A 25,729-nucleotide genomic window follows, 5' to 3' on the forward strand; every position below is an offset into this window, starting at 1 on the left:
GGGCATACCCTTTCCAGTCTATCAGATAGAACAGGCGTCCCTTGCGTCTTTCTGAATCCAGGATAGCCCGGACCTCATACTCCTTCTGTCCATCCACAAGAATAGGGGGAGGAGGTGGCAAGACCTGTGAGGAAGGTACATAAGGCTTTAATAGGGACGTATGAAATACGGGATGAACCCTATAGTCACTGGGCAGTTCTAATTTCATGGCCACAGGATTGATGATCTGTACTATTGGGAACGGTCCCGCATATCTAGGTTGTAATTTACGAGAACCCTCAAGCCTCAGATTTTTCGTAGCCAACCATACCTGGTCTCCAATCTGGTACACAGGCGCAGGGACACGATGCTTGTCCGCATGCAACTTCATAGTAGCCTTAGCTGTCAACAACTGCTCCCGGGCAATATCCCATATCTTGCCCAATCGACCACATACATCATCTATGGCTGGCACATGCCCAGTAGGTTGAATAGCCAATGCCCTAGGGTGGTAACCAAATGAACAAAAAAAAGGTGTCATGCCCAAGGCCGAGTGCTGACTGTTGTTGTACGCAAACTCGGCGATGGGAAGAGCCATAACCCAATCACATGCCAGTGATGACGTCAGACACCTAAGGTACTGTTCCATAGTCTGGTTTGTGCGCTCGGTCTGGCCGTCAGACTGTGGATGATATGCAGTGGACAATCTGACGTCCACCCGCAACACTGCACACAATTCCCGCCAAAAATGGGAAACGAACTGCGCCCCCCTATCTGTCACAACTGCAGAAGGCAACCCATGTATTCGCACTATGGAAGACATAAAAACCAAAGCCATCTCTCTGGCGGTAGGAATCTTCGGGAGAGGAATAAAATGGGCCATCTTGGTAAACAAGTCAACCACGACCAATATAGCAGTGAACCCAGAAACAGAAGGAAGCTCAGTCACAAAATCCATGCTAATAGTGTGCCAAGGTGAAGGAGGGACTTCCAGAGGTTTCAGCAGACCCGATGGTTTACCATGTAAGGGCTTACTGATAGCACATACCGGACAAGCCTTGACATACCCCTGAACATCCTTAGCCAATGATTCCCACCAGAACCACCTAGCACACATCTCCTTTGTCTTTGGGATCCCAGGATGCGCCACCAAGGCAGAAGAATGGCACCATTCCATGACCTGATCTCGCAATGAAGGGGGGACAAACAACCGATCCTCATAATACAATAAGTCATCCTGGAACGATGCCTGGGGCAAAGATACCCAAGGCGTAAGATCCATCCTGCGCAACTGGTTCTTTACCGACGCAGTGAACGCTTCCCCATCCACCACCCCGACAATCCTGTCTTCAGATATCATAGGCCTACTCTCCTTCTCCTTACCCTGTTCACTGGGGTCTACATGGATACGTGATAAGGCATCAGACTTAACCTGCTGTGCTGCCGGCCGATATGTAATAATGAAATCGAACTCATTAAAAAAGAGAACCCACCGCATTTGGCGTGGTGTCAAGGCTCGTGCTGAACGGAAGAACTCCAGATTTTTATGGTCCGTATAAATAGTAACGGTATGCCTCGCCCCCCACAGATAATGCCTCCATTCCTCAAAGGACAACTTAACCGCCAATAGCTCCCTTTCTGCCACTGTGTAGTTACGCTCCGCAGGCAGCAGGGTCTTGGAGAAAAAAGCAATAGGATGCATACACCCAGTCTCAACCTCTCTCTGGGACAATACTCCCCCAACTGCACACAACGATGCGTCTGTCTCCACAAAAAATGGTAGAGCCGGGTCAGGATGGATCAACACAGGTGCCGATGTAAACGCGCCCAACAGCCGCTGGAAAGCCCCCTGCGCCTCTATGGACCACTCAAAGGGTACACCCTTTCGCAAAAGCTGAGTCAGGGGAGCCACGATGTCCGAAAAATGAGAGATAAAACGCCTATAAAAATTGGCGAATCCCAATAACACCTGTATGTGTTTTACAGACGTTGGAACTGGCCAGGTGAGTATGGCCTCGATCTTTCTTGGATCCATCCGAACCCCTCCGGCAGACACCACAAACCCAAGAAACTCCACCTGCGTAGTGCTGAATTGGCATTTCGCCAGTTTTGCATATAGGTTATGCTCCCGCAACTTGCGTAGAACCTGGATCACATGCTGTTGGTGCTCAACCCCTGTCTCAGAGAAAATCAAGATGTCATCCAAGTAGACTATCACACTCCGATCCAAGAACTCCCGAAGCACCTCGTTTATGAAGTACTGGAATGCCGCCGGGGCATTACACAGCCCGAACGGCATTACACAGTACTCATAAAGTCCATGCTTCGTTTTAAAAGCCGTCTTCCACTCATCCCCGTTTCTCACACGCACCAAGTGATAGGCGCCCCGCAAGTCCAACTTGGTAAATACCTTTGCGCTGCGAAGCTGATCTAACAACACGGGGATGAGTGGAAGAGGGTACTTGTTCTTGATGGTGGCTTTGTTTAATGTGCGATAGTCCACACACGCCCGCAGAGTACCTTCCTTCTTCGGAATAAAAAAGATAGCCGAAGAAACGGGCGAACATGATGGACGGATAAACCCCAGACGCAACATCTCGTCGAGATACACCTTCAGGTGCAACTCCTCCGGTTCGGAGAGAGCATACACTCTACTACAAGGAAGGGGCGCCCCAGGAATAAGATCGATCTTACAATCGAATGACCTATGTGGTGGTAAACCCTGCGCCTTTTCCACATCAAACACCTCCCTATACTCCTGGTATTGCAAAGGTATTGCATCCATGTCAGTGGTAGCACAAGATAATGACAACTCCTTTTCCCCTGCATCTCCGTAGCAATGTTTTATGCAATACAAGGAATCAAGAGACACCAGCCTTTGTGCCCAATCTATCCTGGGGTTGTGTTCTTGCAACCATGGCACACCTAAAACCATCCCAAATGAGGGAGCATCAATGAGATCAAAACACACCATCTCGGTGTGTCCGTTCTCACATACCAGGCACAGAGGCATAGTCCTCTTTGTAATTGAACCAGATGTTAATTCTGTGCCATCAATCGCCCGCACGGGTTCGGGTTGGTCTTTTACGCAACAGGGAACCTTCAATTTGTCAGCCAAAGTGATATCAAGGAAATTCCCCGTAGCCCCCGAATCCAACAATACCGACACTGGCACTCTACTCTCTCCTCCTAGTACCAAATGCGCATTAATGATGAAATGTCTAGGAGCCCTGTCTACTACCCCAAGCACCTCGTACTGTCGCTCCTTCCGTTCATGGTACAAACAGGCCACCTTCTTCCCATAGGAGGATCCAGAGGGTTTCACGGGACATTCCCTTGCAAAGTGCCCACCCTGGCCACAATACAGACACAGACCCATCTCACGTCTTCGTTTCTTCTCTTCATCGGACAAAGGCCCCCTTACTCCACCTATCTCCATTGGTTCAGAGAGACCCTTTGTCTCACCAGCTCCCAGGGGCTTATGGTCAGGCTTCACAAACCCTCCCCGAGACACCTGGTAACGGCTCTTCTCCCCCCGTCTCTCCGCCAAGCGATGGTTCAACTTAACCACCAGATCGATAAAGGCGGCACAATCAAGTGGGGGGTCCACTACCTGTGAGACTATGTCCTTAAGGTCTTCGGATAATCCCTGATAGAACAAAGATGTTCTCTTATCCTCGGGCCAGTGTGTCTCCGACACCAACCGATTAAAGGTGGAAATATATGTCAGGAGGTCCTGACGTCCCTGTCTTAGTTTCAGGAGTTCTGCGTCACTTGCCTGCATAAAGGCATGTTTCGCGAACAACCCGCGCATCAGTTCTTTGAATGCCGGATAGTTAGTCAACACCGGATCATCCCTATCTACTAGGGGTATAGCCCACTGTGCCGCTGTGCCAGCCAGGTATGATATTGTGAACGCCACCTTGGCTGAGTCATTGGGAAAAGCAGTCGGTTTGCACATGAAGTGCAGTTGGCATTGGTTCATAAAAGTGCCAAACTTGGCGCTATCCCCTGCAAACCTCTCTGGTGGCGCCAATGGTACAGGTACAGGTGTATTCACAGTAACTGATACTGGTACCCCCCCACTAGCTCCCTGCCCTGGCCCACCTGTATATTGAAATGTGGCTGGTTGTAGTACCGGGGTCTGAGGTGTCCTAAGCTGCACCCTTTCTCTACTAAGTAGTGCCCCAACCTCCTGCTTCATGGCCACATTTTCCTGTCGTAAGTCATGGATCTGACTTTGAAGTGCAGTCAAAGCGCCCATGACATCCTGTAAAGTGGGAGATGTACCCGCCGTAGCACCCACATCCTCATCCATCGTCGCTCAGGCAGTGCAATTATTACGTGGGCTCGTTATTCTGTTGGCTCCTGCCCACCTATGCCCATACACTGCAGGAGCGAAGACAGCGAAGACAACCCCGTTCCCCTGAACCCACCACTCCGTGGATCACACCGTAAATAATACCATGAACCAACGAACTGGCTAGGGACAGGGGGCGGGAATAAGGGAAGGACAAACAAGGGATCCCAGGTCTTCTTCTCCAAGGGAAAGAGTCCTTCTGCCAGGACCATGTAACTCCACGTGCTCTATTACAGGAGGATGGCCAAATCGCCGTCTGCCACACAAGAAAAACAACACAGTATCAATATCCCCAATATACAAGCCCTCTTTCTCTTCTCATGCCTCCCACACACACCTCCCCGTGCTCACTCCTCCTTACCCACAGAAGCTGTAATAATCGCCGGGTGGAGTGCTCCGTCCAGGAGTAGATGCTGAGTCCGGCAGGCAGATAATGGGGGGGGTAAGGGAACCAAGGAAAGACAGAGCGAAGCAGCAGGGGATTGCTTCAGGTAACTGAAACCCACAGAGGCCAAGGGGGGAGTGGGGGAAAAGAGGAGGAAAAAGTCGTGAAAACGACTAAAAAAACCTCCAATCGCCAAGGCAATAAGATTCTTCTTTCCTTATGGCCAAACGAGGGTCCAAAACAACCAAACGGGGGTCCAAAACAAACGAACACAGGGACTGAAAGGCAGAGCACTTCGATCTATAGTATGCGTCGCTTCAAACGCGGAAGCGCCCAAACCGGCACTCCGCCTCCGCACAACGATGCAGAGAGCCTACAAAAGACGCGGAAGTGCGGGGCAGCGTCCAAGCTCTCAAAAACACCAAATGCCACCGGGTGATCCCGCCGGACCACCGATCCCCAAGACAGAAGCGCCGGAGCCCCAGCCACTCCTAAATCCCAGCCGGGATAAAATGGCTCAATAAAGCCTAAGGATTTGGAACTGCACAAAAAACAAAGAGACAAAAAACGGAACAAGACAAAACAGACAAACACAGGCTACTAAATGAAACCCCACACACACAAAGGCAGAACCAGGATATCCAAAGGGAAAATGCAGAGCCAAGAACACAATATAGGGAATATCACGAGCCCGTGAATTCAAATCAATATTCCCAAACAACAACTCTCAGCTAGGGACAGGAACTACAATGCTAGATAACGAGCACCAGAGACAGGGAGAAACAGCCTTTTAACCCCACCTAGTGTCACATGGGCTTCGTTATGCATGGCAAGAGAAAGAGGACTGTGAAGGGTCGAGGCAATTCCTAACAATGTGACTGAAACTCATTTATTGCATAGTTCTAAGCATTCGCTGCCTATTGATGCCTGTCATAACCAACCATGCACATTGGACTGTCAACACATTGCTTCAAAAGCCTTGTTCAGTAAAGGATTTAAACAAAAATAACGATCTTCTGTAGAACTAATATCACTTTAAAAAAGCATAATTTCTGAACAGTATTTTGATGAATTAATTTTGACTGAAAACAATTCAGCAAGCAACATACCCAACCACGGGCTGTGAATCTGTACAGGAAAGTTCCCTCAGTTGTACCCTGGTACAAGAAACTTAGTTTTGAATATGCCTTGGCATTTACCTAATTTAGCTTGCGGGTCTCCAACCCTTTCTACAATAAGAGTTACTTATATTCAATGGAAATCATCGAGAGGTACTAATATTAGTGAGGTAATAGTGACCCCTACCAATCCAATATTGTCAGCAGTGATCACTTCAGTGTGTGAACTACTACTCAAGAAAAACACCTGCCTATTTAAGGAATATATATACTGCCCACAAGAGGTCAAACAATATTAGACAACACGGGGCTGACAATAGGACAAAATCATAATAATTATTTATTTATTTATGTGCTTATATAGCGCAAGACTCGACCCCCTGAGGGGTATCCCCACGCTTATGTTCTTCCAGGGTGTCTAAACCAAAAACATGAGATGCGCAAATTTTAAGATGTCAAAAAAAGGTGTGTCTTTAAAGATTTCCTAAAAGCCTGGAGGTTGGTGTTTTGCCTCAATGTAAGGGGCAGAGTATTCCAAAGGGTGAGGCCCTTGTATGACAATGCTCGACCACCCTGTTTTGCCCTCCTGACATGTGGGATCTGAAGCAACAGTTGGTTGCTAGAGCGCAGGAGACGGCCAGGCTTATAGAGATAAAATTTTTCTGCCAAATATTTGGGACCTGAGCCAAAAAGGCTTTTATGTATTACGCAGCAGACTTTGAATTTGACCCGCTGACGAATGGGCAGCCAGTGAAGTTTGTCCAGAAGGGGGCGTGAAGGAGACCTGGCTGGAGCGTTAAGAACTAGTCTGGCCGCCGTGTTCTGGGCTACCTGCAATCTACTAAGCTGTTCTTCATTGGCAGATATAAAAAGCCGGTTGCAGTAATCTAGCCTACTGACCACAAGTGTCTGAACCAGCGTTTTCCTGTAGCTGTCGGCCAGAACCGGGAACACGCGCCTCAGGAGTCCGATAACCCGAACGCAGGAACCAGCTACCTGATTTGCGTGCTCCTTTAATAGCAACGCCTGGTCAAGTCGAACCCCTAGGTTCTTCACTATCTGTTAAGGGCAGGGAGCTGGTCCCAAGTCCGGTGGCCACCATTCAGGTGACCACAGGAGGGGGGCCTCCCGAAAGAGCATGACCTCCGTTTTGCCCACATTACATTGTAAGCAATTGGAGGCCATCCAATCAGACACTGCTCTCATACCTGTGGCAAATGCATGTTTGATTGCCGATGTGAGGTTCTGGAATGGGAACAAAAGCTGAGTATCGTCAGCATACGATACTGGAGTGAACCCATATTCTCTCACAATGTCAGCCAGGGGGGCCACATACACATTAAAAAGTGTAGGGCTTCGGCATGAGCCTTGTGGGACTCCCTTGGTGAGCTCCCTAGAGATGGAGTGATGGGAGCCCAACTGGACACTTTGTGAGCGGCCCGAGAGAAAACTCTCAAGCCAGGACAGAGCCAAACCGCCTATCCCCACCTTCTGCAGACGACCGAGAAGAATATCATGTGACACCGTGTCAAAAGCAGCGGACAGATCTAACAGCACCAGAATCATAGAGCCCCCACTATCCTGTGCAATCCTGATGTTATCTGTCATGGAAAGGAGGGCTGATTCGGTGCTGTAGTTAGGTCTGAACCCAGATTGAGAGTGGTCAAGGCCCCCCGCTGCCTCGATGAAATTAGACAGGTGGGTGTTCACATGCTTCTCGGTCATCTTGCTTAAATATGGCAGAAGGGAAATGGGGCGGAGGTTGGAAAGGTCTGACCATGGCAGGGCTGGGTTCTTCCGAATAGGGTTCACTACCGCTTTCTTCCATTCTCGGGGCACTTGCCCTTCCTTAAGGGAGAGATTGATCACGGTTTGAATACCAGGCAGAAGCAGATTACCTAAAGAGGCAACAATTTTCACAGGCAAAAGATCCGTAGGGGATCCAGTTTTAATATGACTAATCAGAGAGGTGACATCAGACTGGCTGACCTCTGGAAACACAGTCATTGGGCCACTTTTATGCGTTGGTGACATTGGGGGGGGGGGTGCTAGCGACATTGCTCCTGAATTTCGCGGCCTTTGTAATTTTTCCATAGATTAACTCTATTTTGTTCTCGAAAAACAGGGAGATGTCATCACACAGAGTTTGGGAAAAGTCATCAGGGCTCTCAGGACTGTAAGATCTTATAAAGTTCTCTGGAGGAGTTGCCTGCTTCAGCCAGCTGTAAGATGAGACAATTCTTCCTGGCCAACTTAATGTTTTTATGATAGGTGGCCAAAGCATCTGAGTACATTTTCTTGCTTTCTTCCGTGTGGGACTTTCTCCAGGTTTTTTCGAGCTTTCTGCACCCCTGTTTTCTCCACTCTGAGCTCTTCAGTATACCACTCCTCTTGTTTAGATGTGGGGTACCGTTTGTATAACTTCAAGGGAGCCAGCAGTTCAACCGCCTCTGAGAGGGCTATGTTAAACTTAGTTTGAACAGACTCCACGTTATCTGTCCCTAAGATGGTGGGTTCCTTCCATACCCTCTGTAGCTCGTCCAATGTCACTTTGTGCCACTGTCTTCGCAAAACGGCAGGAAGGGGTTTTAGATTTGGCTTGTCATGGCCTAGAAGAGAGAATTCGACCATAAAATGGTCTGACCAACACACTTGGGTCGTTAACCGCCATTTAATTTTGGGACAGTTAGAGAAAATTAAATCCAGAGTCTGTGCCCCTATATGTGTGGGGCCACTGTTCTGTATTGCTAGCCCCAACAATGAAAGATCGGAAAGCAGGGACAACGTATCTGGATGATTGGGGAGGTCTACGTGGATATTAAAATCTCCGAGAAGAATGAAATCTTCTTTAGCTTTAAAGTGTGGAGCCAGTGATTCCATTAAGTAAAGTGAAAAGCTCGCACTCGGCCCTGGAGGACGATAAACTAGTGCTCCCTTCCAGTGAGTTTTCGAGGAGGAACTGATCTTAAAAGTCATCATTTCCATCATAGAACAGCTTCTTTGTTCAAGTAAAGAGATCTTCAGACCCTCTTTATAAACCAAGGCAATACCGCCTAACGTTTTAATTGGACGGGCAAGTTTGAGAAGCTTGTATCCCAAGGGGACCCCCAGCGTGATAACAGGAACTGTATGTGGCTTCAACCAGGTTTCCGTAAGGAAACAAATGTCTGGTTTCACTGTTTTTACCAAGTCCCAGAATTCAAGATGATGTTTGGGTAGATAACAGATATTTAGAAGAAAGCTTTTTAGGCCATTGCGTACTACGATGTCTCCTGTTTTGCTGCCAATAGAAGGAATAGTAAGAGATGCCTGAAAGTGACAGTGAATGCATGAAAAAAGGCCTTCGGGGCATGGCCAGGAGCTCTGAGCACAACCTACCAAAGGTACTGGCTGCAGATCTTTTAATGCTTGGGCTGAGTACCAGATACCATGTTTCCTGGAAGAATCCAGGTCCATTTGAGTAGAGCCCATAGCCCCTAGCCCCGTCCTGTCGCGGACGGGCGCAGACGGGGTACTCTTAGGCTACTCTTCAGCTTGTCTTCGGATAACATGATTACAAAATCTCTATTCCTTTTATTATTGTAGATTTAATAATTCATTGGTTTCTGTTGTGAGGCAGGGTTTCCAGCACTAATGTTAAATAATTCCTTTGAGAATTTGAAATTACTGTACATGGGTAACACATAAAAGCCATAGCTGCAATCCCCCTGGCACTCAGGTAACTATATGAGCACTAAACCTCCCCAACTCAAAAATAGCTTTAAAAACATTTTAAAAAAGCAACTATTTTTTGCCAAGCATCATCTTATGAGTATTGAAAATAAACACATTTTCATATTAAGAACATGTCTTTAATTGTTTTGTATACACATAATAATTCAACCAAGCAAAAGCTTCTATGTTAGTAGGCTGGGGTGAACAGGGATGAAGTGAGGAGAGATATTCACAGGTAGCTTGGGAGCTACTGGTAGCTCACAAGCTACTTGGAGACATGTTAGCTGAACAAAGAGAGAGAAAAAAAGAAAGTGTGTGGACAATAGCTACCAGATAGAGACTCTGTTACTAGCACACTAGTCCATGATGCTGACTTAATGTCACTGTGATACAAATATGTATAATTTATGCAAGACTTCTCAATCGCCGTCCACCTTCACTGTTAGTACACATTGAAAAACTTTGGGGTTGTAATGGAATAAAACACATCTCAAACATGTTAAGAAAAGAGCAACACATTGCCCAAAGACTTCTACTTTAGAAATGTTTCCTAGAAGTGTATGTTCTGAGTGGAGCAGGATCAACCATGTAAGTAACTGCAGAATTTGCAAACAAACCTTCAAATGTTTCTAGAAATGGCAAAGTTTGGCCTGTACAAAAATAAGGAGATGCAGTGTCAAATAACAACAGAATTATGCTCATGCTAGAGCCTGCCAATAAGGAAGCAGCAAAATAGGAATCAATTCCAGAGTGAGGTCAGCCAAACTGAATATAACATACACAGCTCAAAAACAAGAAAAATATATCAATGTATTATTATTAGTAGTAGTAGTAGTAGTGTGAGTAGTAGAAGTAATAGAAGGACTAGTAGTCTTGTTTTTGTTGTTATCTTGTTGATATTTTTATGTTGTTATGGTTATTGATATTATTGGTGCTGTCATTGATACTGTTAGTATTTGATAATATTTTTTGAGAGAAGAACAGCAGTATCAACCTTACACAGTGTTGATTGCGGGCCCAGACAGTGAATCAATAAAAAGAGAGCACACCATTAAAAGTAATCTCAATCACCCCAGAACTATATTATTGTCAAATGGCAATGAAACATGATTCAATCAACTCTTCATAAATCACAAAAACCCTTTGGTTTGCAATTACCTGCTCCGACAACTTTGTCAATTGACACCGAAGTAGAATCTAGTTCCTTTGCAAACTCATGCACAGCCTGGTTCGGATCCTCATAGGTGTGTGGGTCAATATATGTTTTCAGTCCAGAAAGCTTTACTGTGAAAGGCAAATAAAAATCACTTAACCATGAGAACACTATGCTGAGTTTGACAATATGCGCTAGGCAAAGGATGAACAAATTAGAATAACAACAGATTTGCATATGTCACAGAGAGGAAACATATGAATTGATTGATTCTTTTTCAATGTTAATCAGGCCCGTTAAAATCAATTCAATAATTAAAGTGATGCCCAGTATGTGATTTATTGAAATGGCGTGGAGATAAAATGGTAAGACTTATAAGATAAGTTGTTTGATCACATCCTGACTTAATCCATAAAAAACAAAAAACTAAAGGCAGAAGCCTTCGCCTGCTTTTCTTTCTCAAAATTAATTGAAGAGTAATTGCTTTCATACAGATGTAAAGAAAGCTTTATTTAAGGTAGAAATCCATTTGCACTCTTAGACAATATCAGGAATAGTTTGAATGTTCAATTACTGAAAACGTGCATTTTGGCGGTGCTTACAAGCTGCGCACAACAAGGTCCCAGACTATATTTAATATGCTAACATTAAAGAAAGTGCAGTGCATTCTTAAGAATAAATTAATCTTTCGACACATGTTGCTATCTCAGGAGAGCCCACCTTCAAAAACAGAAAGATTTCCTCACCTAGGGGCTTACAAAATCCAAATTGTAAATCCCACTTCTTTCATCTGACCAACTAGGGGCCAGATGTAGGTCGGTCGGTAACGGCCGAAAATCGGTATTTTCGGCCGTTACCGACCGGTAAGTAAGAATTGGTATGTAGGGGCATATTTTTACAGAATCGGTAAATTTACCGGTTCGGTAAATTTACCGATTCTGTAAAATACCGAATCGGTATTTTTTACCGATTCGGTATATCCAAATGTAGGTGGCACTCCTGAGAGTGCCACAGGCCTTACAGATTCGGTATTTTACCACACAATCCAATTGTGTGGTAAAATACCGAATCCAGGTGTGCATGCACATGTGTGCATGCACACCCTAGCCATGTGACAGACAGACATGCCCTTAGGGCATGTCTGTGTGCCACATGGCTCACATGCCCGTCTTTGGGGTGCTAGAGGGTGTCAAAGTGACACCCCCTTCACCCTTGCTAAAATCGGTATTTACCGATTCTGTAATTACAGAATCGGTATTGCCCATTGATTCCTATGGGCTTCAAGGCCCATAGGAATCAATGGGCAATACCGATTCGGTATTTACAGAATCGGTAAATACCGAATCTTAAAGATTCGGTATTAACAGATTCTGTAATACCTACATCTCCCCCCTTCGTATTTACCGACTCTTAAAAACCGAATCAGTAAAATACGGTATTTAAGAGTCGGTAAATATGATTTACCTACATCTGGCCCCAGGTGATTTTAGTCAAATTATTTAATCTGCATACACCTCAACTGCCTTCTCTGCAAAAATAAAACATTTTAGGACGAAGTTAACCCCTGGACATACAGAACTGTAAACCTAAGCTGTCAGTAGTGGAGCCGTTTTCCATCCAAGTGATAGAGCAAAAGGACAGTGTTTGCAAACTTCAAATTCCAGCTGTATTCGAGCAGATGGCTCTTTGGCTCAAATTGAGGCTTTACATTACCAGTTAAACTGCATTTCAATTACAATGTATCACATTTTGTCCACAATAACGGCAGAGTATTAGATTAGCAAACCATGAAGGTTTATTAGCAGATTAGCAAATTACAAACTCGAATCAATCAAATTAGTTTAAAATCAATAATCATCTGGTTTCAGCATAAATCCATATAATCCGAGCAAGTCAGATCAGCAAATGGGAAGCCAAGTTATTTATGGATTATGGCAGGCAAATGATAAAGATTCAGCTCCCCTGAAGGGAATCTTCCTAATGGTAAGCTAAGGTTACATAAGTGGAGTTGGGGAACTTTTAGCCAGCGGGTGCCAGTAGATATAGCCTCTAAGGCAGAACCAAATGAAGGTTCCAATAAGACAAAGAAACAACATGCTTGTTCGAGAAATTAACTGTAGGTGTGGGGTCTCAAGAATGGCAGGTGGAGTCCACCTTCGAAGGTGGACAGGATCAAGTCTAACTGCATAGCTCTGTAAAGCACAATTAAAAACACCAAATTCAACATGATGGACATTCCTTAAGGTTCCCACGGAGAAGAAACCGATCAAAACTAAGTGTTCACAAACCTCCTGGTGTCTGCCCTCTTCTCATGACCCACTACATGGAAGATTTCAGCTTTGTGGCCTTTGTTGATATAGTGCAAAGGACCTGCCCATCTCACCCATAACTGTTAAGAATTATTGAAGTTGCAGTGCCGGCCTGGCGAGGTGCACAGCCCAATGATGAAGCAGGTCACCTTCGGGTGAGTGAGGGCAACTGTTCTCAAAGGCACATGCTCCTCCGGGTACCTGCATTCACCTAGGAAAAATTTCTCTGGGGCTGAATCTCCTCTGAACATTATACTGTGATTTGACTTCGATTAGTTTGAAAAGAGTGTATACTGGACGGTAATCTCCCCATCCTCACTTGTTATATATGTTAAGAATTATTGCTCAGCTCACTGAAAGACACATTCAATGGCCTTCACACATAATTTAACAATAAGAATACAGTTTTAAAGAGCACACTGATGAAACCTGGCTTCTGAAATGAGGGAAAGATTATGCACAACATTTCATTTAACATGGAGCCTTTCAAAACAAGGCCTACAGTAACCTTGGCTAACCTAACTTAATCACACTATTATTAAACCGTCGGCGGAAAGCTCCGCTCTGCCCGCGGAGTGTGCAGAGTTTTGCCTACTCTGCGCTCTGCGAAGTAGGCGAAGTAGGCAAACGTCGCACACTCCACGGTGGAGCGGAGTTGGCCAGCCCTGCATCCCTCCCGCGCGGGCCCACGCATGTGCAGTTTTGATTTAGAGGTCGCAATGAAGGAGGAAAAGGGAGCCCCAGGATGCCACAGCTAAGGTAAGCCGTTTTCCTTACTTTTAAATTGGTTTTAAAGCTTGTAATGTAATTGTTAATAGGGCAGGAGGGAGGCAGTGGCACGTAGTGGGGCTACGCGGAGTTTGCGGAGTTTGTTTTCCACTCCGTGGCACTCCACATAGCCCCACTACGCACACTGCGCCCACCCTTACTATTAATGCTAAATCATGAATTATGGTGAACTTAAACATAAACTCATACTTGAATATATGTAAACAATGATTATATGTGATATGCATTAGCATGTTAACAGACAAACATGAAAAATAGTGAAAATGTGTCACCTCGAATGACTTTCTAGACAACAGTGACACCCTGTCTTAATGTCTCTTTGGGAAGCCCTCCCTTTGTTTATAAATGATTAAAACAAAAAATTACAAAACTCCTACCACCCACCTCCACCATCTTTAGTACCACCCCGCAAACAAGATATATACCTGGTGTCCTTTCAGAATAGTCTGCCTTCCCTCAATCATCTTATTTAATGACAAAAAATAATTGAGCAGTGAAGAAATGGGTGTGCAACTCCACCGTATGTGACATCTCTCAATTGCGATTCCCCACTATGTGCACCATTGCCCCACTGTGCGGGAAGTATGCTTGGTTACCTTTAGTATGCCTAGTCTATAGCCTTCTTTTTTGGCCCTGGAAACATTTCTGAGGTGGGGGTGGACTTTGTGGCAGGTAGCCGCTCGTGAATGCATCACGCCAGGTGGCGCTGAATTTAAGCCCAGCAGCGCTCCCGCATTGCAGGAGCCTTAGTTTGCAGCTGAGGTTGGGGCGGACCACAAGCCCAAGTCAACTTCGCTGCAGGAAGCCGCCCGTGACTGCATCACACCTGGAGGTGCTGATTTTAAGCCCAGAAAGGCTCCCAAAGAGTGAGAAATGCCCAGGCACATGCTTGGGCAAAGACCGGGCCCAGAGCAGGCCCGTCTGCGCCTGTCCGCAGCCGACCAAGGCCGGGCCGGGCCCCACCTCTTGATTCGTCCTTCGGAAGTTACAGATACGTCTGGAAGCAGGTGGAAACTGTATTCATCCTTTGCCATGTCGAAGCAGATACCTGATGGAGGTCTGCGGAGTGGGGGGGGCCTCACATGCCCTTTGGTGCTGCTTGACTCTATGCTCGAGAGAGTACTGGGCATCGTTACCAATGAAATTGAACTTACAGAGCAGTGTTTGTCACTCGATTATTGGGTATTTCTTCAGCTCTGGCCCTCTGAAAATGCCACAGGGGTGCCGGTACTAATGTAACTACTGTTGGCTCAGTTAAGGGCGGATCATTAATGCCTAATACTTTGCCTACCCAACCTCCCATTAATGAGAGCACAAACACCATTACACGTTCCGGTAGCAGGCCTGTGTTATCTGGTCAGAAAAATGCACAACTAGATGTACTACTGCTGGAAAACACATATGCAAAAACAGCAGTGAAAAGGAAAAGGGCAACCAATAAACAAGTAGGAAGCAAGAGGAAACAGCCTCCTAGAACAGCGTTTGGTAGTAACCAATTACTAATATGGGCCCAACTCACTCCGTTGGGCAAAGTCTAACACTCTTTACATTCTACATCACAATTAGCTTCACAACAATCAGCTCAACAATTTCCACCCAGCAGTAACATAAATAGTAATGCTATCTTAGTCACTCCCTGAGCGGACTCTTTTTTTTGCGACACCCGACATGACAGACTCAGTATTGTCCTGGACACTAAATTCAAACCACTACTGGAAAGACTGGTCCCACTTGAGAGGAAATATGATTCTACAAACTGCCCAGCTCAACCGAGTTATGCCGCCAGAAGTTATGACTGTCACTTTAGCACAACACCTCAAGCTCCACCTTTATCCAGTAACACAGTACCACAGAGACCCTCCAACGCAGCCCAATGTGATGCAGTTTCAACCAACCATCGGGGATCTACCTCATCACACGGACTATGTGGACAAAATCCAGGAAGTGAAAGCGGGTCACTCGCTATCAATCACCAGGAGAAGTTTCCTTTCACTAACTCAAATCGCACCATCTGTAGATCAAAACACACTGTCCCCACAGGCAGCAACACCACAACATGTGTGACAGCACCTCAAGTGACTAAGGGCTCTACAGACATTTTTGACATCCCATCGGCAGCAAGTGGCCTTGGCAGGAGCACCATCACTAAGGGATAGGCAAAGAGAATCTTGGGAGGACCTGAGAAATAAAAGTGCAGACTGGTTAATTAAACATAGAGGCCTTAAATCCACTGATATCAATGACTTATTAATGGTTCGGAGGGTGAGCTGGGTCAGGCGATGTAAAAAAATGATCGGAGGCGACTGCATTGTGATTAACCTATGCACACCAGCATTCGCCCGCAACCTATTAAGTCACCAGGTAGACAGCCAGGCTCTCGCCATTACAAGCCCATGATGGCGAGGCCCCCCTTATCCCTTTCCCATCCTCCATTGAAAAACAGATTTGCTGCATTGGAGGGTCTGGACGGATTGGACTGACTGAAACCTACCGCTCTAAATGAGTTTGACCCAGCCATCATTGTTCCAGTCTCAGATTCAACCTCCAGAATACACCAGGACCTTGTGCAACTGTGAGCCCTAAAGATAACATTTTTTTTAAAAATGAGTTGGAATATAGCTGGATTACTTTCTAAATCTACATGCCCTGAGTGGCTTTCTTTTATCAATCAGTATGATATCCTGATGTTTTAGGAGACCTGGTCCGTATAAAAGAAGTACACATAAATGGCTTTGTTTGCTTTCACAACCCAGCCTCTCCATCAAAGTCTGGTCGTGCAATAGGGGGTTTGGCGACCTGGGTTAACATTAAAGCAGGGGGATGTGCATAGGCTTTAAAGGTAGATAACACTAGCCTTCTAACAATAAGATATAAAAGAGGCTGGACACTATATTTAACACATTTTTATAACAATGATTTCACAAGCGTGCCCAATAGTAACTTTATACTTTATCTCCTTTTCTGAGCATATCTCCTTCCTTCAAAACATTGTTGTAGACAGCGGTCAACTAGTGGGCTTATGTATGGGGGAGATTTTAATGTTAGACTCTGTTCGGTACCTTTTTATGACCCCTTTTCAAGAACCCCCCCATTTTAACTCCATGAAGGGCACAGTCGCTGTCGATAACCTTAATGCAAGGGGACGTGAGCTGACCTTCCTGCTGGCTGCCCATGTCTTAGTTAACATCATAGACACCGCATATAATGGGACCAATATCCCCTATACTTTTAAAGGGAGAGGCCAGAACTCCACTATTAATTATACATTTATATCCTCCGAACTTACAGAATCTTTGCTATACGGTTATGTGATCCTCTCTAGTTATAGTGATCACAACCCCATTAAAACACTCCTTGTACTCGCCCCTAAGCTAAAGTACAATAAGGAGATTGGGGCTTGCCTTCTCGATCCCTCTTTGGATGGTTTAAGGTTGAAATGGAGATCCATAGCGCCAGAGCGTTTATTCCTGAAAGTAATTACTGAAACCTCCCCCTGGTACAGGCTTGCCTTACTGAGGCTGATATCAACAATCCCACGGCAAAAATCCCATGGTTAAAGTACATAGAATCTTGCTTGCAAAGGATAGGCCCTTTCACCACCACCAATAGGAAAGTACTGCAGTCTTTCTGGCTCAAACTTCTGCAGGCAGAGAGATTGAAGAGGGAATCAGAAAAAACCCAGGGAAATCGCCTACTTGAGTAGAAATCCAGGACGGAATGCCTCACCCCAAAGATATCTGTCTAGCTCTATGAACTACTGGGAACGCAGCTTGCTGTACCGTTTTATGGAAGGCACTATAAAATATCTATTAAACTTCCCATTAGGCTTCCAAGCTAACCTTGATCCTTGCCCATGTAACGGAAAATCTGGTCAGTCTACCTTACATTTCCTATTTTTTTTTTTTTTTTACTCAATCTACACCAAAAATATCTTGGTGCCTGTAATTAGGCAATTACATATCTGAGACTGTAAAAAAGCTTATAACATATTATTTCAATTGAATAATGAGGATGCCATTAACCATGTTGGGCTGTTTCTGCTAGTCGCAGCGCGAGCACGGAAGTCCATGTCTGCTCTAGAATTTTGGGATATTTTTAGAGATTTTTATAGTTGTACTGTAAGTCGTTGTATCAAATTTATGATGTATTATTCACTTTTATCCATTTTTTTCCCTTGTGTGGACAACCCACATTTAAATTGCACTATCTATACGGTTATGGTTTGTAAAGTATAAACCGAACATAGAAATAAAATTACATTAAATGAAAATGCATAGCCTTTCTTATGACATAGAGGCCATTTTACACTTTGCAAAGCAACCCCCTCATCTTGTGGGTGAGATCCTGGAGTGGAAGAATTGGCAATGTCTTAATGGCTGTGTGAAATACACATGTGCCAGAGCTTCAAGACTGTCTTAAAATAAACAATTAGTGTGACTAGAGACGTCTTTTTCTTTTTACAGAAGTTCAGTTACATCAAAATATGTATTTGAAAGGAAAATATTGTAGCCCACACTGTACTAAAAATATAGTCTACCGCTTGTTACTTTTCTGTAAGGTGTTAATTGCAGTGTAACTAAGCTTGGCAGAAAATGCTGGTACAAAATTGAAAGTGTGAACAATATTCTGCAAGTCTCATATTACATTTTATAAAGTTGAGAGGATGAGAAAATTGCTCATGAATTAATCTGACATATTGTGGGTTTCTTGAAAACCTATGTTTTCTCTATAGCACATAGTGCCTGATTTAGAGTTTGCTAAGCAAGGTTTCCCCCTGCAATTGTGACGGAATACTATGCCCACCGAACCCTCAGTCTGCCCGCCGCATTTAGAAATGAGCAAACGTTATGTATTATGTCAAGAAAGTCTCTTTTTGCTCCATCAATGTTATGTTATGTTAAGTTATGTTACAACTATTTGGTATAGCGAAGACATGGCTCATTCCTTAGAGTGAATCCCTGCACTAAAAGCTTATGAGAGGAGGTAGAACTCAAAAGGACACTCACAAGGAGGTAAGGTTAAAAAGCTGGGTTTTGATAAGCTTTTTAAAGAGCAGAAAGTAGCTACAAGATTGTCTGTGAATGGGTTACTTGTTCCAATAGTGAGGCGCAAGAAATGAGAATTAGAGACCGCCATTTCGGGTGGTCCGAATTCTGCGGTGAGCAATCAGAAGATGTCAAATACCTAGCTGGGTGGTAAAAACTGATAGGGGAGCAAAAATATAATGGGCGAAACCCCATTTAGGGCCTTGTGCAAAAAGCAGGGAAGCTTGAAAATGCAAATTTTCCAAACTGGGAGCCAAGGTAAAGAGCTAAGTACCAGGCCAAAGCTATTGCGTATAGGTAGGTGGCATACCAACTAGGGGCGGGCAGAAAAGGCCGCTCTGCTGGCGGAGTTCGCAGTTTTGCAACTCTGTGTCCCACTTGGAGCGCAGAGTTTGGCAAAATCTCCACAACCACCAGGGGGCAGAGTTTACCCCTACCAATTACTCGGACATTCTCTCCTCGCACTTATTTAAGGATGGTGTTGTAATGTTAAACCATCCTGAAGCCGCTTGTGGTAAAATTGGACTTTTTGAGAGATATCTGCGCCCCTTGCCAACGATTTGTAGAACTTTCAAAGCTGTTCTGCAACTTTCTAGACTAATGGCATAGCCCGCAAAAGAACTGAAAACTCATTAAAAACACATCCATATTCAAATGAAGTTTTCAACCTTTTCAAAATAATTTTGATCTACCCAACATCAAAAATAACTTTTCGTACTTTTCCGAAGAACTGTGGGCACACTGAGCAATGCATTTTCTGTAAAGTTATTGTTACTTTTAATTGAATTCTGCACATCTTTATGGGTTCTATTGAAATTAATTCCACACAATCTTTTCAGATACCGTAACAGAAAAAAAACAGAAATGTAGGACAGAGGTCCTGAGAGTCAGGTGTTTATTTTGTGGCTCAACGAGAGAAGAAATGCTCCCTTCTAAATAAAGACAACTCACCCCTTCTGATGTGGATACGTTTTTTTTTAATTGGGTGCTAGTAAAGCCTGTCACAGTGCCTGGTAACACTATACATGTGGTGCCTTTTTTAATGCCGCAATGTAAATATTTTTTTACTTACATCAGGAAATACACAAATTGTTTTCTCAACAGTCAGTTCCATCTATACGTGTTTGATCTACTCGTATTTTATTGCTCGCTGCTGATGCCTGCAGTGTTCTGACCTTCACAGTTATTATCCCGGCAAGGCAAGTTTAGCCATTCATTCTGCCGTGGTTGGTAAGTTGAGTACTGTTAACTTGGATAATGGCAACTCATGCTATATACAGAGCCTAGAAATTACAGAAGTGCATTATGTAGCGCTGTATAAAAATGAGTTTTCATTATTTGCTTTTCAGATGACTGAGTCCTGAGTTTTCTTCGGCTTAACGCAGCTTCTGGTAGCGTTGCAAGCCCCTTCTGACTGTGCAGGCGCATAAGGGCAGAAGGTAGGCTCAAATAAATAAATAAAAACTAACCTCTCTGCACAAAAGATCTGCACTCTGAGGATAGCTCCGATCCTCTCTCCACATGTCCAAGTCATGACTGTATTTGCTGTTGTGGTCAAAACTTCAAAACTCATTTAAACAAAATCTGAGCAATATTCACCTTCTGCATTTCCGAAGTCGTCAAAATAGAGATTAGTCGAATTCAGCAGATTTTTTGGGGGACTGTGGCGGTATTAATTCTCGTTTCTTTTCTTCTTTAAACCTCCACCTATTTATAATTCACTTGTTTTCCTTTTCAATGTTATCACCTTTATATTTGTATTTTTCATGTTCCTTTGTTTTGTTTTTATTCCTGCATGTTTCAGTTGCCTTGTCTTTATCCTGTGATCATTCTTATTTCCCTTTTTTACCTTTGAATATCTTCATTTTATAATTTAATCCCAAATACTATCTTGTTGCACTATTTTTAAATGACTAATTACACATAGGGCTCAATTACTAGTCTGGCGGTCCATTGAACGCCAGACTCGCAGGGAGCGACATGGCAGTCTTCTGACTACCCTATTACAATTCGTTTGGTCGTACCTCCATTGCCCCACCGCTGCCACCAGGGAACCGCCGTTCCCTGGCGGTGGTGTGGCGGTGTAGAGGTCACAATATGCTTAAAAAAAGGCCCTCCAGCCACGAAAAACACTCATAATCTGTCAGTTGGCCCGACCAAAGGTTTGGCGGTGCAGAGGCGGGGCAGACCTGGTGCCGCATGGCCTAAATCATAATCAGGCCCCTAGTCTCTAATACCGTACATATATGAGAGAGTGGTACAAATAACAATATTCCTAATTATAACGGGATGAACAATTAGTGCAGTATGTAGTCATAAGAAAACACATATTAGGTCTGCCTCACTTACGTACCCTCCCCATGGCAGAGGCAACCACCAGAAACAGGTTCAGAAGATTACATCACATTTTTAGCTTCTGTATCAAGGTTTTTTGTTTTATTATTTTTTGTATTTTTATCTGTAATTTGTTTTATATTTATTATGTAGGATTTTAATTAATCAGCAATAAAGTGCAATCAATCTATTGTTCTATACATCACTGAAAGTCTAGTAAGTTTGATTCCTTAAGTCATTTAATGCCCTTTCATGTTCAATCCTTATATCACCAAATAGCCTTTCTCGGTGACCGCTCAAGTCACTGAATGCGCTGCCTCTGTTTTTCCTTGAGTCACAGACTGCCCCAACTCTGTGAGTTATAATTTTACTAAATGTCGGTCCTCGGTCATTCCTAATGTCACTATATGTTGTGATCATGACTTCGAAGCATATCATGAAAGCCCTGTCCTTGGCATTCCGTAATCCACGAATGCCATGTTTCTGTCATTATGTCACTGAATGAGCTGTTGCTGTGAGTTCTTAAGTCACTGTTTTTCTTCAGGTCACTGAATTCTCAGCCACCTGATTTCCCCGATCACGAGTGCCACTCCTCACCCATTCCCTGTCCATAGTGTTCACCATGTCACTAAAATGCTCATTATTTGGGATTTGGGATTCCTGGGGTTCCTGGATCCGTGGACTGCACTCTGTGATGTTATAGGTCACTAGTTCCCCATCTAGCAGCTCTAATATTCCTCTGGTCACTGAATGCCAAGCCTGATTCCTTGTGTTGCTAATAGTCGCTCTTTGATTCATTGGGTCGATTAAAGCCCTCACTTTACAATTCCTTTGCCACTAAATGCTTAGGCTGTCTGGTTACTGAGTACCCCAGCTCCATGACTCTGTTGCTTCTGAACATAAAAGTTCCCACTGAACTCTCTGACTTACTAACATCTAACATGAGAGAGCTCCTTGTTTATCAAGCACCCCCCTACTGAATCCAAGGAAGACCTGTTACTTTACCTCACCTGCAACTGTGTATTTTGTTCCATGTTTCTTTGACTCATACCAAATTCCTTACAGATCCTGCTACAACACCCTCCGCATGCTCCGCAGGATCTACAAGTGGAACCCGACCGAAACAAGAAGTACGGTGACACAGGCCCTCGTCAGCAGCAGACTGGAGTACAACAACGCACTCTACGCAGGAATCCCTGCCAAACACCTACGACGACTACAATGCATCCAAAACACCTCCGCCCGACTGAGCGTCAACGTCCCTCGCCGCAGCCACATCACCTCCCACCTGAGAGACCTACACTGGCTCCCCGTCGACAAGAGGATCACCTTCAAGCTCCCCACCCACGAACACAAAGCACTCCACTACGCCGGACCAGCCTACCTGAACAGCAGACTCAGCTTCTACACCCCCACCCACCAGCTCCGCTCCGCCAGCCTCGCCCTCGCCGCTGTCCCCCGCATCCAACGAACAACCTCTGGTGGCAGATCCTTCTCCTACCTCGCCGCCAAGACCTGGAACACTCTCCCTTCCCACCTACGGCAGACCCAAGACCTACTCGCCTTCAGAAGACACCTCAAGACCTGGCTCTTCGAGCAGTAGCGGCACCCCCTCCCTCAGCGCCTTGAGACCCTCAAGGGTGGGTAGCACGCTTTACAAAGACTCTGATTGATTGATTGATTGATTAATAGCGACTGCATTTTGTGTTAAATGTATGAATCACAGCAGTGAAGATGGTGGGCTTCTTTTCCGTGTGTTTCAGGCCCATAGGCTTTAGGCCAAATACTAAGGGTGGCTGAGCAATACCTTCTGCTCGTGGAACTCTGTGGAATTTGGTTGAGTTTTTCCGTAACTCCATAGAATTCAGCAGAGTGAAACTCCACGGACTACACCCAGGCTTATTATAAACAGGGCTGCTGAATTTTGGGCCAACTGAAGGTAAGTCATCAAGGAAAATTTCATGTCCACCAACAAAGCATTACTGTAATCCAGGTGACTGGTTATAGGTGCCTGCATCAGCATCTTACTGCAATCTAAAAACAACAATGAAAACACCTTCCTAAGAAAGCGTAATATGCCAAATAAGTTATCACATGTAGCCTTGATGTGACTTTCCATTGAAAGCGTGTCATTCATTATAAAGCATTGGTTTCTAACTGCCTTTTTGGAGCAGAGACGAGCATCAAGTTGTTGTAGCCACCAGTGTTCTGACCAAACCTGAGTGGCTTTTCCAAAGAGCATAATTTCAGTAGTCTTTGGTCCATTTGTTTCAAGAAAAATCTGTCTCATCCATGTAGGAACAGTATGCATGCAGTCAGCAAATCTAACTTTAGTAAGTTCTGTCACCTGACCAAACGACAAATCCACCGGGGTTTCATCAGAGGATCTCTATTCAAAATGATCTCACAACCTTGGCGAGTGGGCCACATAGATGTTGCAAAGCATAGGACTAAAGGAAGATCCCTGGGGTACCCTGCAGATGTTATAAGCAGCCCTGGATTTATACAGTGGAATAGCGAAAACATGGAAACACCCACCCAAGAAGTCTCTCAACCAGTTTAAGGCCCAGCTTACACCCCAGTGGCATAGAGTCGGTCATTAAGTACTGCATGTGATACCATCTCAAACGCAGCGGACATATCAGTACGGCTGCAATGCCCTTATTTAGGGAAGATCTTATGAAATCCAAGGCTGCATTGAGGGTTGCCTCAGTACTGTACATGGCCCTAAAGACTGACTGTGAGGGATCCATTACATTGTTATCCTCAAGAAATTAGCAGAGTTGCCTATTCATTGCCTTTAAACAAAATTTGTTTGGGAAAAACAGAACTTAGTTTGCCCCAGAGTTGGAAAAATAGGCAGGATCAGCAGATGATTTTTTAATAATTGGCAAGATGTAGGCAGTTTCAACGATTTCTAAACTCTGGCTATTTATAAAGAAATGTTTAATAGGTTTTGAAAGTGGTGCACCAGAAGAGGAGGCCGTGTGGTAAAATATGAGCTGGAAATTGGTCATCCAGTGACCCTTATTTCACTTTAAAAAATAGCTCTTAAACTTCCATTGGATCAAGAGTCAATGGAATACTTCCTCCAATGACGGAGGGTCCGTTGGAGGCGGGACATTACACTGCACTTCCTATTAGGGTAGAGAGAGGGTGTAAGCAGCCACGGGCCGTGGATGGAGTTACGGTGGGGCAGGGAGGCGGGGAGGGGGAGGGGCAGGGTGGAAAGTGCTAAAAACCGGCATATGGATAATTGCAGGTAAGTAAACAATTTAATTATTAAAACGAATTTCGTAGCACGCACTGCATTGCATTTTGCGATGCAGGGTGCGCTACGAAATTCGTTTTAATAATTAAATTGTTTACTTACCTGCAATTATCCATATGCCGGTTTTTAGCACTTTCCACCCTGCCCCTCCCCCTCCCCGCCTCCCTGCCCCACCGTAACTCCCTCCACGGCCCGCGGCTGGGTGTAAGTTATTTTTTGCTGTACATCACTGCCAGCAAAATGTTGGTAACTTGGAAAAACAATAATGACCTCCATAACCTGGAAGAAAGTTCCCAGTCTGTGGGGGTTATTGGGTTGTTTTTGTTTTTCAGAAACAAACTACCCCTTTGGGATTTTGTTGCTCAAAATATGAATAAATGTAAAAGGTTTGGTGGATGACTGTCAAAACGGATGGCAGCCATCCACCACACTGTTAGTGCATTGAAAGAAAACAACAGGGATGGAGGTTCTTTCTTGTGCACAGAGATGGCCGCTGAACTGGCTGTTATCTCTAAATTTAGTGTCCGGATGGTGAAGGTAATGTCCTCCCTCTCCTGATGGATACTACTCATTCTGTAAAACCCTAAATCAGGCCCTAGGTTGTACTTTAAAATGGGATGGCGCTGGATGACAATCCCTGATCAGTGTGACAGTGGAAGACTGACTCAAGCATGGCAATACAACATCTAGGACCACACTGAAGTGTTGTATGGCCACATTATGGCAAGTCTTTCTTACAAAATACAACCAACATGATGTTTGGGCACAAATGCCTTCAATAGTGGTAAACCTAAGTCAGGAGATCACTAAGCTAAAAACCAGTGATGATGTTGACTTTCAATGGCTATAATCCCAGTTTACCAGATTGCAATATATACATCACAGCTGATATTCAATACAATCTTTGTTATAATTCAAGCTGCCACAAACTCCCAGAACGAATATTCCCCCAATTTACAGAGGGGGAAACCACTAATAAGTCAGTAGGTACAACACTACAAGAGGGACACTATAATTGTGTAAACTGTGTTTAGAGCATTACAAAGCTGCCCATGTTGCCCAATACTTGCCCGTATTGTCCCAGATCAATGGAAAACCTGCACTGATGTGGACAGTTGAGCACCCATGCATTGGGATCCATTCAGTTAAGAAATGAGTGCACAGTTGCACATGTTGTCTGAATGGAACTAAATTGGTGATGAATTGAAAGCATATTTGAAACAAGCATTAGAAAAGCCAATATGCCTGGCATTAGTTGTCAGCTTTTTGACT

At 44.5% G+C, this 25,729-nt stretch overlaps 1 protein-coding gene across 2 annotated transcripts in view; it reads right to left on the reverse strand.

Annotated features, from left to right (window-relative positions):
• The window catches only part of EPHA3 (EPH receptor A3), a 960,369-nt gene that overhangs the window by 302,231 nt on the left and 632,409 nt on the right, over positions 1-25,729 (reverse strand). For both annotated transcript variants that reach the window (XM_078657673.1, XM_078657672.1), the window contains exon 10: positions 10,715-10,840. In XM_078657673.1, the coding sequence (XP_078513799.1) occupies positions 10,715-10,840 (126 nt within the window). The remainder of the gene's footprint in view (positions 1-10,714; positions 10,841-25,729) is intronic.

This window comes from Lissotriton helveticus, chromosome 8 (genome assembly GCF_964261635.1).
Source record: "Lissotriton helveticus chromosome 8, aLisHel1.1, whole genome shotgun sequence".
Classification (NCBI taxonomy): Eukaryota; Metazoa; Chordata; class Amphibia; order Caudata; family Salamandridae; genus Lissotriton; species Lissotriton helveticus.